We start from the raw sequence: 14,530 nt of genomic DNA on the forward strand, positions 1-14,530 counted from the left end.
ACAGCTCCACCCGAAGGACCTAGTTTTCCCATTTGCAGGTCTCTGAAAGCTCACCCTCCATTGGTCAGGGATCATGCTTCTGCCATTTTCTGCTGATAAAGTTGCAGTCCTGTTTAAACTGTCCTTTGAAGCTAAGGATCCTAATAGCATTTTAACCTGGGTGTGCACAGGAATGGTAGCAGGAGCAGTGAGGTGGCCACAGATGTATTCACAGTAAAATCTTCAGCAAGGTTCAGTGTCTGTGGTTGGACACCCACGTGTAAATAAGAAATATCTTATACAAATAGTTATATATTGTAGTTAAACTAGATGATTGTGTGTTGAGTTGGGCAGTGGATAGAGTTCTTGACTGTGTGAGTGGATTAGGAAAAACTGCACAGTTCTTTTCTGTGGTGGGACATACAGGGCATCCAGACCCCCCACATTTGGAAACATGTCCTATGGGACATACTTTGCACCCAGGGTTTAGGGTGTATGTGAAGGTGCACACCAATGCCTTCAACCTCAGTGGAAAGGCCCATTTCAAGTACTCATGACAATTAACATTGCAGTAAAATGTGCCGGTTGAAGTTTTGGGGGAATGACTCCCACACGAAGAAAGCAGTTCTACCAGAGCAGCAGCAGCGGAGTATTGTCAACTTTAAGGAAAAGCTTTCTGCAACTTTGATTACGACAGCTTATACCTTAAAGTCGAAGAAGCCTACTGTTTTCAACCAATAACTAAGGGGCATATTAGCAACAGACGGCGATAAATATCGCAAAGTGCTTTCATATTTTATCACCTCGTTAGCGCGTTATTTACAACATGTATAACCTAGGTGATAAATATTCCAGTGTTAGCGCAAAAATGGCAAACCGCTGAAAAATTTGCGATGTTCACCCAAAAACAGCAAAAACATTGCTGATATGCGCATGTGGTCGTAACTACATAATCCACATCCCATGAAAAGTATGCCCTAGTCTGAATTTTAACAGACATTAAAATCCAGAACTAAGGGTGCGTTAGCGCGATTAAGATTATCGCTACGCAGGGTTTTGGGTCCTAATAAATATTGCTATGGTGGTTTAGCGATATTTTCACATGGAGTATTGTCAGGCACTCCTCATTTGCATCTCATTTACGATGAGATGCGGGCTGACAATGGGCGCTAATACAAGGAAACACGCGTTAGTGTGTCCTTGTAAATATAGCGATATTATCGCCGCTTTTCACCCGAAAACGGATGCAAAAACTGCAATATTATCGCCAGCCCTTGATAATATGCCCTTAAGTAAGGGCAGAAAAGAGTATGTGAAGTACGGATGACCTTTCCATGCGTCATGGCTGAGACCTCTGAGACAACAATAAGGAGGCGGCTTTGGTTACTTGTGTACCTTTGGCCAGCAATATTGGTGGCTGGGTCGCTCATCAATTTCAAGGAACATATCAAGATTCCAGAGGCAGAAGAGACAAAAGGAACTTTGAATGATTACATTTTAATGAGTGAGAGGTCTGTTACCATTTTGTTCTTTTTTTGTTTGGGGGCGGGGGGGGGAGAGTATATATTGAAAACTCGACCCAAAGGTATCAAGAGCACTTTGCACGAGCACCTGTTTCGTTACAGAGGGACGCATTCATTTTTGTTAGGCACGAGGAGATTAAGTGATTTGCTGTGAATCTCAGAATGTGGAGCGTCTGCTGAGACTCGTACCTGGTCACCAGCTTCGACGTCGACCACGCTAGCCGTTAGGCCACATCCTCTCCCCTATTACTCCTGCAAAAGATTGATCACAATTAGAACAAAAGTGTTACACTGAGCTATTGGAGAAATCCTATTCACCTTTAAACATTTTAGGTTGTTGTGTCTGCGCACATTTGCCCACCAGTACTGAGGATGAACTGACCTAAAGTGTAGTGCCATTAACAAGAACTATGAGCTGTGCCCTTTTACAAGATATGAGAGCATATTTCCGTCTTCGGCTAAGGACAAGATATCACAAGGACAACCAAGAAGCCCCAGCGCTGTTACGGAGGTCAAAAGGGAGGACTTGGAAAAAATAGAATATTATGATAGGGGTATTAAAGGAGTCAGAAATTCCAGCATAGACTTGAAAGATGGTAAACCATTACTTACCCATTTAGAAAGTGAACAACAGACAATAGGATCCCTTTATATACACGAAGCATGTATTATACGAACACCACCACAAGTGGTGAAAACTTCATTCAGGACCCCCTGTTTTTAGAAAGCAAAATCTGCAAAGATTATATAGACCTCCCCCCCCTACCCCACACCAAGCACTGAGTGTGGATGGACAATGATATATTTATTTCCCCCAGTTATTAATTGTCCTTTGTTATGCCCAGGATGTTGCATGCTAAACAACAACCAGTACACTCCTACCATAAGTTTATAAAGAATGGCTGCATGGGTTTTGAACCTGAAAAGTGCCTTTGGAGAAAAAATACCCCTGTGATATTAAAGCCATAAGAAATGTGGTTCTTCAAAATAGAATGGCCATTGACATCTTATTGGCCAATGAAGAATGGTTCTCCAAGGTTATTAGACAGAAACATTGAACTTACATTCCTGATAATGTTTATCCTGCCGTAGATGTGATTCACCACACAGGTAAGATAGCACATAGCATTGGGAAGGATGTTTATCGAATTCACTGGACTTCTGGCTTGTTGGATGAAGACGGTAGACTTTGTGGAAGCTGTTTTAATGGGATTGGGCATATTCGTGCTCCTCTGAATCATAGTAACGGTTGTACCCTAATGCATGTCTTGTGCAACAACACGGATATGTAGGTCTCCACAGCTGTCTGGCCAGTATGTAAATTTCTAAAACTCCTGCATGAATCAAGTATCAAACAGGAAGTCAAGGTTATTATTATTATTATTATTATGTTTCTTATATAGCGCCAGAATCGACCCCCGAAGGGGTATCTCCGCGCTTGCCTTGGGAACCCGTCCTGGCTTTTCCCTGTGAGATGGCCCCTACAGGGCATCCCCAAGGTGAAAGCCAGGCATCCCACCGCGGGGGGGCCGTTGTGGAGATTAAGCAAGCTTAATGCCCAGAGTTGCAGAGTGTGAACCCATGATTAGGTTAGGCACCGAAGCGAGAATTATCGAGTCCATGGACATTTGAGCTCAAGACCCTGCCGCGTCGGGAATCGAACCCTGGTCCTGGGTCTGACCTCTGCTTCAGGGTCTGCCTGCTCTAACCAGTGAGCCACACTTCTCCACAATGTTATGTTGGTCATCGAGATTGATTATGTGACACTATTAAGTGTAAGAGCAGGATATGTGGAATCCATTTTGTTTCAGAGTTCCATTTTGTGACAGTAAATAGGAGCTTGCAGAATGTCTAACAGGTATGCTGGCCTGTGTTGTACTTGCAATGACTACAAGGCTTTGAGAAATAAGGAAACCAGAAGTGTAAAGTACAAACTGCTGCTTCGCCTTCCTTATTGATTTCATAAGTCAATATGTTTATTGTCAATTAATGATTGGATATATGTTAAGAAATGAGTAGCACTGTTTGCTGTGTGAGGCTGTTTCAAGATTGTATAAAAACACTTGTAAAATACTAATCGGGAAGGTAGTCAGGAAAACCTACTGTCTGCACGCTGCTGCATTTCGTAAAGTGTCACTTTGAATTTTGAAGCACATTTGTTTTATTGGTTTAGACTTGTACCCAGTCATTTCCCCAAATCTGCGCACTTGTGTAGGCCTCCTCTGTATATGTCCTTGACATGATGGAGGCAAAGACCCCACCCAGCCGACTGGGGAGATCGTTTAGTGTAGAGAGAGCCAGTAGGCCGTCCTTTGAGAAGGGTGAAGGTAAAATGGGCTGGCCCCAGCTGTTGATACTGCTGCCACAGCTGTCCAGTCCCCTAGCCTGGATAGGGGGCGGTAGTCACCCTGGAATAGTGGGGTGGTAGTCACCCTGGAAGAGTGGGGGGCTCTTTGGGTGCATCATCACCCTCAGACCTCTGCTCTGATGTCAAACGGGAGAAACCTCTGTGGGCTCACATGGCTGTTGAGCTCGCTGGGGAAAATGGCGGAGGGATACCCAAAGACATCTCAGGGCAACGCAGCTTTACCACGCTTTGCAGAAGACTTTCATCCTAACATCTTGTCATCTCAATATTTTCACAGACCGATACAAAGGGCTCCAGTGCAGCAACAACACATGGGTTTCTTGAGCAGCAAACCTACATACGCTCAGCACACCCTCTACCATCACCCAAACCGAATAATGATGTCTCGCTTGGAATTAAAGGAACACCATTTTATTAGCAATGGCCTTTCGACCGCCAATATAAAATACATTTTGTAAAATCCGCACAACATTGTACTTAACAGAAAACAAACACACATTTCATTTATTCAGCACCTCGCTAATGTTTTTCAGGTGCAGGTTTACAAGGTGGTCACACTCTAGGCCTGGCAACTGGAGCAACATGATTGTGCAGTGATGACTGTTCCTGCATAAATACAAATTTGCTGCATTCATCAGATAGTGCCCAAACTTCTGCATAATTTTCATAACAAAAAAATGTAAAAAAGTCCCAGCTGAAGACGATATCGCACGTCATATTAATTATGTAGATGTCTCACTGCAAAATATTTTTTATACATAATATCAGACCTCAAATAGAGATGCAAAATGTTTGGGATTCTTCCAAAGTCTGGGCGCCATCTTGAAATACCTGCGGCTTGAGAACAGAGGCTGAAGTAACTCCCAAATGTTTAGATCTGTGCAAAGGTGTCAGCCCTTCAAATACCAGTAAACTCGATCACAAGCTGCAAGGCGACTAACGAACCTTTGCAGAGTGTGTGGCGCGTCATAGCACAGTGTGTGCAACAACTGAAATAACTTTTCATCCGTTTAGTTACACATTTGCAAAAATATGCAGCAGAAGGGGGGGCGGTGAGGCAGCAAGGCCTGAAAATTAATTTTATGCAGTTAAAGCAGTCGATGAACCACTGTGATTTTCCATTGGCCTTGTGTATACGTCACTCATGTATGTGAGGCCCTAAAACGTCAGTGTTAAATGGTGGTAGGTCACCACCACCACCATGATACCTAAAAGTAACCAACCGCCTGCACCAGAACCCTGAGAAAGGCCTTGCACCGATTTGTAATGCCAGTCCCTTAGCAATATGGACAATATAAAATACATTCTAAAGACTTTTCCTGTTAGTATGGCCAGCTCTCAGCTAAAGAGGCTCAGCCATGCCCAAAGGGATGTAAAATCTCAGTTTCCATTTGTTTAATACACTTCAGTCAGACCCCTACTATAAAAGTCAGTTTTTCTTGTCCTGACAAGCATGGCAGTGCAAGCACGATGCAACTCTGAGGCAATACAATCTGTGCACCATTTCCGTTTTTACAATTAAAAACAAAATGTTATAAAAAAACATAAAAAATATGGCACTTATTATAAAGCATCTATTCATTCCGGTACTAAAATTATACAAAAAAAGTTTTAAAAAGTGAATACTGTTTTAAACCCTGATGGGGAGGGTGAAGTGGCGGGAGGAGAAGAAGTAACGGACAAGGGAAGAAAGATGGATTTAGAGGGATAGAAGTAAGAAAAAAGAGTAATGAACAAAACTGAAAAGCAGAATAAAAAATAAAGACGGGGAAATTAAACAAAATAAAAAATAGCTAAGTTTAAAAACAGAATAGAAAAGATAAGAATAGAATAGAATAGAAAAGAGAATAAAGTTTGAAGACAAGCAGAACAGCAGAAAAGAAAAAAAAGTAAGAGACACTAAAAAGAAGAAAGACAAAATTTGAGTCAAAACAAGGAACCCCTTTCCCCCGCCCCCTCCCCCCAAAAGAAATACAACAGGGAGAAAAAGAAATAGAGAAAGAAAGGGGTTGAGAAATAACCTGGAACTTTAACCAAAAGAAACATTTTCCCTATAAAATGTCAAAACATTATAACAATTGGCATTTTGAATTAAAATTGTTCCCTAGAGGTGGCAGTGACCCCCACCTCATGCACAGCAGGTGGGGCTGACATCTGCTCAAAGTTCAATAAATCCAATACTGAGATGCAGTATCTGGTCTGCGCCCCGGATGCTGGGACCACCGACCCTCTTCTGCGTCCATAGTGCCCAGCACAGTCCCCTTCCTTGAGGCCAGCCGTGCGCTCCTCATACAGTCCAGGCTCAGATTGTCGAGCCATCCTCTTCCAGGTGAGTCCTTTCTCCCACTATCAGGGCATCAGTCTTGTCTGCTGCACCCACCATAGCCCGCTCCCGCCGTCGGCACTCCAGAAACACATTCACCGGGTGGATGAAGGCCAGAAGGACGAAAATGAGCAATCCGATGTTCACCTGCAGGTAAGGACAGGAAGGAATATGAGGACATGCTGTACCCCTCCCTCAACGCACCCACCCCAAGTGCTTAAACTGTAAAAATATAGGTTCCAGAGCCCTCATCAGGAGCTCACCGCAGCTTGCACCACACATTGCCCCTCCCAGCGCTGCCAATGAAGTTACCAACACAACTACTAACCTTCACACTCCTACAAGTGTAATAATTCAGGCTATTCCCGGCTCCCAAAGCTACAAGAATGGCTTGGGCGGCAGATATTAGCCCTTCTTAAAGTATGCTGAATTAAGATACGGCGGTTGTGCTCATCTGTAAATTAGACAAACAGCGCCACCATGTGGTAGACTGTCATAAGCTCAGTGTTGAAAATTAAGTGTCGGAGCCAAGGACCGGCTCAAATTAACCACTGCCCACTCTACTGTTAAATTGTGTAAGGTTGAAAATCCATTGTGAACCTTCGAATGGCTCTCTTCAAACAAAAGAAGATTCAGACAGTGCGCTCACGGTGGCCATCTAGGGAAAGAGAAGCATTGGCAAAAGCATTAGTTTTTACCAGTGAGGGGTTTGGCTTTGCCAATGCTTGCCTTTGAACTGGAGGGAGTGCCACCCATTCCCCTACCTCTCTTCTGGTCCTTCGATGACTGCTATTTAAGTGGTAGTTGTGCACATGGCGAGGTGTTGAGTGAAAGTTATCCATCCATCTTCAGTGCAGGGATGATTTTGGGGCCTATCTTCCAGTTGCGACTGGCATCAATTGCGGGTGGAGGGGGGGGTTTAATAATATCATTTTAAAAACGTACCTCTCCGCCGGCCCGGTGCCGCGTTTTCTCAGCACCAGTCCTGCTCCTGCTCTCCTGCTTCTGGCAGGAACAGTAAGCAGGCAACAACCCTTTCCTCCCTTAAACCAATCTCGACACTGCAATGGCAGCGTTGTGATTGGTGGGGCCGCCGCCCAGCCAGGGGCTTACGGGGAGGCCATTTTCTCCATGCAGCCTGCATGGAGAAAGGACAGAGTGTGCATGACTGGTTTGGGCGGCCCCAGAAGGTCGACCAGTCATTGCGCCCTCAGGAGTGGGCACCACTCCTCCCCTGCTGGCAGAGTAGCTCCGCCGCCCACCCACAACAAAACCCTTCTGTTCTACTTTCTCGCAGTGCGAGCAGCAGAAACATATAATGGTAGTTATTACCATTTTATGTTTCTGCTTCTCGCACTGCATGAAAGCAGTGGGGCGACGCTCCCCCGCCCTAGTGGAGGAGCTGCCCCTGCTATCATCACCTGCAAGCAGGGCTGTGCCTTGTTTGAATGCACATCAACTTTAGCATGAACAGTTGTGTGGACTAGTTCAAGGACACCTGGGTGTGGATCAAACAACAGCTTTTTGGGGTCTTCCTGCTCTCTCTGCCGTACACACAGGGGTCTGTGGAGCCTAAAGGATTATGGGGAAGTGTACAGAGCATTTTTCGGGCTGTAAATACATTGGGCCGCTTGCGATGGGAAAAAATGTTTTTTCTGATGTACAAAAAACAAAATGAGATTCAGTAACTTGCCACCAAATCACAATTTGCATTTGTGTTTCAGTAGTTGGTTGGGGCGTGCTCTGGGTGTCCCTTCCAAATGCAAAATTAGTATGGTATGTATTACTGTTTTGAGACCAAATCCTGGTTGCAAAACGGTACATTTTTACCACCATTTTAAAATATCTTTTAGGAGTAGGCGGTGGTCATAGGGAGCATTGTCTAGTCTAAAAAAAGGTTTTTCAAAGTTTTCAAAACGGAAGCATTAAAAAAACATTGCTTTTTTTTTAGAGCAATCACAGACAGCTAGGTGCAGGTGAATTGAGATGTAGGCTAAACCAGACATTTGCAGATGCAGGAGGTAGAAATGATATCTTCTAATGTAGGTGTGAGCGGGTTTATGTATCTCGTGATGCAGTAGTGGACAAACCGTTTCTGCTTGGCAGCATAGCAGGTGCGTGGTGTAGGTCTATAGGCGTCCTTCAGAATGGAGATTCACTCTTGAGGTAAGTTAAGGAAGGTAACCAAACTCTAGGACCACAGGAGCCAGATCACTAGGCTGAGCAGCCTGGGATATGGGTGTTGGAACCTGCCTGATTTGTGTAAGAAGGACCGGTCTATTGGGGAGCTTCTAATGTGCGACGATGAACAGCTCTAGAAGATTGAAGAACCACGTTGTCTGACCCACGTGGGAGCTACCAAGTTGAAGGTGAGGGATGTTTGCTGCAGTTTCCTCTGTACAGTAGAAGTGGGAGAGGAAGAAAAGTGTATTCAAAGATCCCTGACCAGTTTATCCACAGAGCATTGCCCATATATTAGGGGTGTGAGAACCAGGCGGTGAACTCCGGGCATTTTTTGTTTTCACATGTGGCGAAAAGGTCTATGATCCACAGTGACAAAAGTGAGGGAGTAGGACATGCAGGTGGACTTCCCACTCATGGACTTGTTGTTACATCCTGCAGAGCAGGTCTGCAAGGTCATTGTGCACCCCTGGGAGATGCTTCAAACAGAAGTGTAGGGGGGCGTGGCTTGGACGCCGGAGGGAATGGCGGCGTGAGCTCGGAGCTCCGCGCCCGATCCCCACAAACATCCTGAAAATCGTTGCTAAAAACCCTGAGATAACCCCAGAAAAGGAAGGGCTCTGATGGAGGACGATGGGGGGCAAGTAGGGAGCCATCAGCGGAGCAGATTGGAGATTATATGACTCTGGAGCAGCGAATCGTCTTCAATCGCTGCGAAACAAAGGCGCTCCTCAAAATGGCGACCGAGGTGTGAAAACGCACAGAACGAACGGATCGACTGCGGCTCTGCCGTTCCTCCTGTTGGATCCGGAGCCCCACAATTCAACATCGCCATTGAGTGACAATTGGTGACCTGGGGGCGGACCAGAGCGAACAAATAGTTTCTTACCTGTTGGTGTAGTTTTGCAGCTTGATGATCTTTCTGGATTCACTATGCTGTGCATATTCCGCGGTCTTGTGGTTGGGTCCGGATTCGTAGTCTTTTCTTTCTTTTTTTTTTTTTTTTTTTTTTCGTCGCCCAGGTGGGCGTCGGCGTCACCCCTCCTTGGGGTGTATTTCCGGTGACGTCGGCATGCTTCCTGCGGAAGCTCCCACCCTTGGGCGCCATCTTCGGATTCTTTTTTCCGTGTTTCTTTCGTCTCCGAAGTGATGGCAATGTTCTATGTAGGTGAAACTTCTTTTAACCGCTTTGTATATAAAAGTCATTTCTGGTTTTTTTTGTTTTTTTTTTACCACCTCTTTCTTCTCCAGCCTCATCTTTCTGGCGGAGGTGGGTGGGTTCGCTAGTGAATCCAGAAAGATCATCAAGCTGCAAAACTACACCGACAGGTAAGAAACTATTCGTTTTGCAGCGTGAATCTTTCTGGATTCACTATGCTGTGCATAGATTTTGTCGCGGTTTCTCATTTCTGTGGCGGCTGGGTGGAAGATGAGCTTTGGTTTTTGAATATGTGCTGGAGCACCCTTTGTCCGACTTGTGCTTCTCTGTTCATCTGAACATCTACGCAGTAGTGCTTCGTGAATGCGTGCACCGAAGCCCATGTTGCCGCCAGGCATATGTCTTGTATGGGTGTATTAGCCAGGAAGGCTATTGTAGCACCTTTTTTCCTAGTGGAGTGGGCACGTGGCCCCTCTGCTAGTTCTTGCCCTGCCCGTTTGTGGCAGAGTTGGACTGTTTGCGCGATCCATTGTGCGATAGTGTTCTTTGTTACAGCCTTTCCCATGAAACTGTTGGCGAATGACACGAAGAACTGCTTTGTCTTCCTGTGTCCCTTTGTCTTCCTGTGTCCCTTTGTCCTCTCGATATAGTGCATGACCGCCCTTCTGGCGTCTAGGGCGTGTAGGGCTCGCTCTGCGCTATTTGTTGGTTTTTGGAAAAAGCTCGGTATCTGTATGGACTGGTTCATGTGGAATTTGGACACCACCTTTGGCAAGAAGTGTGGGTCAGTCCTCATCACAACCCTGTCATTGTGTATTTGTATGTATGGTTCCTGCAGAGTTAGCGCTTGAAGCTCGCTCACTCGGCGTAAGGACGTTATTGCAACCAAGAAAGCTGTCTTCATGGTCAGCATTTCTAGTGAGGTCTTGTGGAGTGGTTCAAAGGGCTCCTTCATGAGTTCCGTCAGGACTATGTTCAAGTTCCATGCTGGTGGCGGCACCCGCTTGGGTGGTGCGATCCTCTTCGCTCCTTCCAGGAATCTCTTCACAACCTGTGACTTGAAGAAACTCCTGCCCATCTCACCCCTTGTATAGGCGACTATCGCTGCCAAGTGGACTCTTAAGGAGGACGAGCTGAGTTTTTTCTCCAGTAAGTGCGTGAGGTATTTTAGCACTGTGGAGTCCTTCTTCATTTTATTGTGAAGTCTTTCCTTGCTGCACCATATTGTGAATCTCTTCCACTTTGCCATGTAGCACTTCCGTGTGCTGGGCCATCGTGCCTCATGAAGGACCCTGAGGGTGCTCTCTGGCAGCCTCAAGTGTGCAAATTCTATGTCCTCAGGAGCCACGCCACTAGGCTCAGGCTCTCTGGCTCTGGGTGCAGTACCTCTCCGTTGTGCATGAAGAGCAGGTCTTTTCTTCTGCCGAATCTGTGGGGTGCACTCTGTGCCATCTCCATGATCTGCGAGTACCATGTCTGTCTGGCCCACTGTGGTGCGACCAGAATCAGGGTCATGTTGCTCGCTTTGCACTTGCTCAGTACTCTGTGTATCAGTGGTATCGGGGGAAAAGCGTAAGCAAATGTCCCGGACCAATCTATCCATAGGGCATTCCCAAGGGACCCCTCTTCGGGTTGTCTGGATGCGAAGCTTTGGCATTTGGCATTCTGGCGTGTTGCAAACAGGTCCACTGATGGCGTTCCCCACTTGTTGAACAACCACTTCGTCTCCTGAGTATTGAGCTCCCACTCGTGGGATGCCGATGTCTGTCTGCTGAGCCAGTCTGCCTGAATGTTCTCCTTCCCCGGTAGGTGTATGGCCAGTAGGTCTATCCTGAGGGGGGTGGCCCATCTCCATATCTCCTGCGCCAGTGTCGATAGCATTGTTGACTGTGTTCCATGTTCCACCCTGCTTGTTGATGTAGAACATCGCTGTGGTGTTGTCTGTCTGCAGCAACACCCTGTGCTTGTACAGTCTTGATTGGAAGGCTTTCAGTGCAAGGAAGATTGTTTTCAATTCTAGATAGCTGATGTGCTTGGTCGCATCTGTTGGTGTCCACAGACCCCTCACTTTGAGCTCTTCCATGTGAGCACCCCATCCCTTCAGGATGCGTCTGTGGTGATAGTCACTGTTGGTGTTGGGGGTGTAAGAGGCTTTCCCTTTGCTATGTTCTCCATGGTCCACCATGCCATTTCCTTCTGCACTGCGTGCGTCACAACCACTAGATCCTCCCAACTTCCTGAAGCTTGTGACCATTGTTCCTGGAGCCATTCTTGGATGGGTCTCATGTGAAGCCGTACATTTGATACCAGGTGGATGCATGATGCCATCATCCCCAAGATCTTGCTCGCAGTCCTCACTGTCCGAGCTTGTCCCTTCTGGTAGAAGCGAGTGTCCCTCACCAGGGCCCCTGCTCTCTTGTCGCTGGGAAACACCCTGCCCTGTAAGGTGTTGATCTGCGCCCCCAGGAAGATCTTTACTTGTTCCGGCTCCATTGACGATTTTTTCCAATGGATGGAGAACCCCAGGTTTATCAGTGTTCTCGTAACTGTATGTGCGTCTTTCTTGCATTTCTGGTACGAGTTTGCTTTCACTAACCAGTCGTCCAGGTAAGGATATACGTGTATTCCCTGCCTTCGTAGGTGCGCTGCGACTGCCGCGAGGCACTTTGTGAAGACCCTCGGTGCTGATTTTAGACCGAAGGCTAGTGTTGTGAACTGGTAGTGGCTTTCTCCGACCGTGAACCTGAGCATATGCTTGTAATTTACGTTCATTGGTATGTGCAGGTAGGCGTCCTTGAGGTCTATCGTGACCATGAAGTCCCCAATCTGCAATTGCGGTAGCACCTCCTGCAGGGAGGTCATTTTGAATTTCTGTGTTCTTATGAATGTGTTCAGGAACTTGAGGTCCAGAATGGGCCTCATTGTCTCGTTGACCTTTGGCACGAGGAAATACGTTGAGTATATTCCCTTGTTTCTTTCTTTGAAGGGAACCCGTTCTATGGCCTCCTTCTGTAGGAGCTCTCTTGCTTCTTCCTGAAGCCGCTGTAGCTGTTCGTTTGCTAGTGGCTTTCTCTTTGGTCTCCTGCTTGTTGGCCTCCCTTCCAATTCTAAGCAGTACCCGAATTGGATGATGTTTAGTATCCATTTGTCTGATGTGATCTCTCTCCATTCCTGGAGGTAGAATCTTAATCTTCCACCCACTGGTGTTATGTGGTGGTAGTTGTCCATTGTGTCCTGACCCCTTTGTACGTGCTGCCCCCTGGGATCCTTTCTGTGGGCGGGCACACGGATGTCTCTGAAGTCATTTAGAGGCGGGCTGCTGGCCCCCTCTTTTATGCTGTCCTCTTCCATTTCCTCTCCCTCGAAAGGACTGGCCCCTTGACTGGTACTGCCAGGACTGCTTCTGTTGACTCGGTTGCGCCTGCGAGTCCGCCTGGTGCGTCTGTTGGAAAGCCTGGTGTGAAGTACCTGGCTGGTTTCCACCTCTTCCGCCGGGCCTCCGTGACTGGGTGCCCCTCTTGTTGCCTCTGAACTGCAAAGCTCCCATGGATCGTGCAGTTTCATTGTCTTTCTTTAGTTGACTGAGTTTGTCGTCAACTGTTGTCCCGAACAGCGTCTCGCCGTTGAACTGAGTGTTCAAGATGCTGTGTTGCACCTCAGGCTTGAAGCCCGAGATTCTGAGACATACGTGTCTTCTTTCCGTGACACCCATCATCATGAGCCTGCTGGAGGTGTCTGCTCCATCCAGGGCCGTCTTGAGGCAACAATTGGCCGCATTCTTCCCGTCTTACACCAGTTTCTCGGCCTTCTGCCTGGCCTCCTGGGGTAGGTCTTTCACCAGTTTTCCTAGCTCCTCCATGATCTGGTACATATGCCTGTTTATGAGGGCATTGGAATTAGCCATACGCCATTGGGTCGCGGCATTCCGTTCGATCCTTCTGCCCACTAAGTCCATCCTTTTGCTCTCCTTATCAGGAGGTGGTCCAGAAGTAGTGGCCACGTTAGCCCTCTTCCTTGCTGTGGCCGTGACGATGGAGTCAGCTGAGACCACGCCACAAATGTAGGCTGGGTCCTTTGATGAATGTTTGTACTTCTTTTCCGTTCTGGGAGTGACTGCCTTGCATGTTGCGGGTTCCCTGAATGCCTCCATCCCCTGCGCCAAGACGCTGTCGAGCATAGGTAGATACTGGCTCCTTGTTTGCGTGGGGAGTAATGTCTCGAGGAGAAAGTCCGCTTTCTGCTTCTCCTCGTCGAGCTTGAGCTTGAAAGCTGCTGCCGCAGACCTTATCACCGAGTTGTAAGCCCCGATGGCCTCGAGGGGTATGTGCCGACCGCCTCTTCCGGGCTCTCGGTGTCGACATCCAGGTAATCCTCCTCCTGCGGGTCAGAGGTGGCCGACTCGGCGTCCAACCTGCTGTCCTCTTCCTCCTCATAGCTGTAAGCCTCGTAGGGATTCTCGTCCTCTTCCTGGTCGCCGACCATTTTGGCGCCAGGCTCATGTTCCTCGACGTGTTCGTCTTCCTCCTCGACCAGTTCTAGCATGGGTGGCTTGGTCTTGTGGGGAATCGTGAAGGCTCTCATCTTGGCGTCGAAATCTTTTTTCCGCTGCAAGATGTTTTCCATTTCGGCTTCTAGTCGCCGTTTTTTTCTTTTCCATCTCGGCCGCGTTGTCCGCGCCGGGTTGTTCGGCCACTCTCTTCGGCGCCTGGCTCGGCTGTGAGAGTTTCGGCGTCGAGGACTTGGACGTCGAACTGGGTTTCGGGTCCCTGTACGGCGTCGAGGCTTTAGGGTCTTTCTCCCTCGACGTCGATCGGTCCTTTTCGGGGACGATCTTCGACGACTTCTGCTGCTCAACAGCTCTCGGCGCCAGGGACTCCTTCTCAGAGGATCCGCTGGGCCTGTGGGTAGCCGCGGATGCCAGGTGTCTCTGCGTCGGCGCTTTCGGGGTCTTGCACTCGTTTTTTCGAGATTCAGAGTCTCTCGTGCTCTTGGGGAAC

General features: G+C 47.5%; 1 protein-coding gene across 11 annotated transcripts in view; it reads right to left on the reverse strand.

Moving 5' to 3' along the window:
* Positions 1 to 4,265: 4,265 nt before the first annotated feature.
* Positions 4,266 to 14,530, reverse strand: part of SLC43A3 (solute carrier family 43 member 3) — a 468,756-nt gene continuing 458,491 nt past the window's right edge. For all 11 annotated transcript variants that reach the window (XM_086953361.1, XM_086953355.1, XM_086953354.1 and 8 more), the window contains one exon: positions 4,266 to 6,340. In XM_086953361.1, the coding sequence (XP_086809487.1) occupies positions 6,173 to 6,340 (168 nt within the window). In that variant the 3' untranslated portion in view covers positions 4,266 to 6,172. The remainder of the gene's footprint in view (positions 6,341 to 14,530) is intronic.

The sequence above is a fragment of the Lissotriton vulgaris genome, chromosome 1_2 (genome assembly GCF_964263255.1).
Source record: "Lissotriton vulgaris chromosome 1_2, aLisVul1.2, whole genome shotgun sequence".
Lineage (NCBI taxonomy): Eukaryota > Metazoa > Chordata > Amphibia > Caudata > Salamandridae > Lissotriton > Lissotriton vulgaris.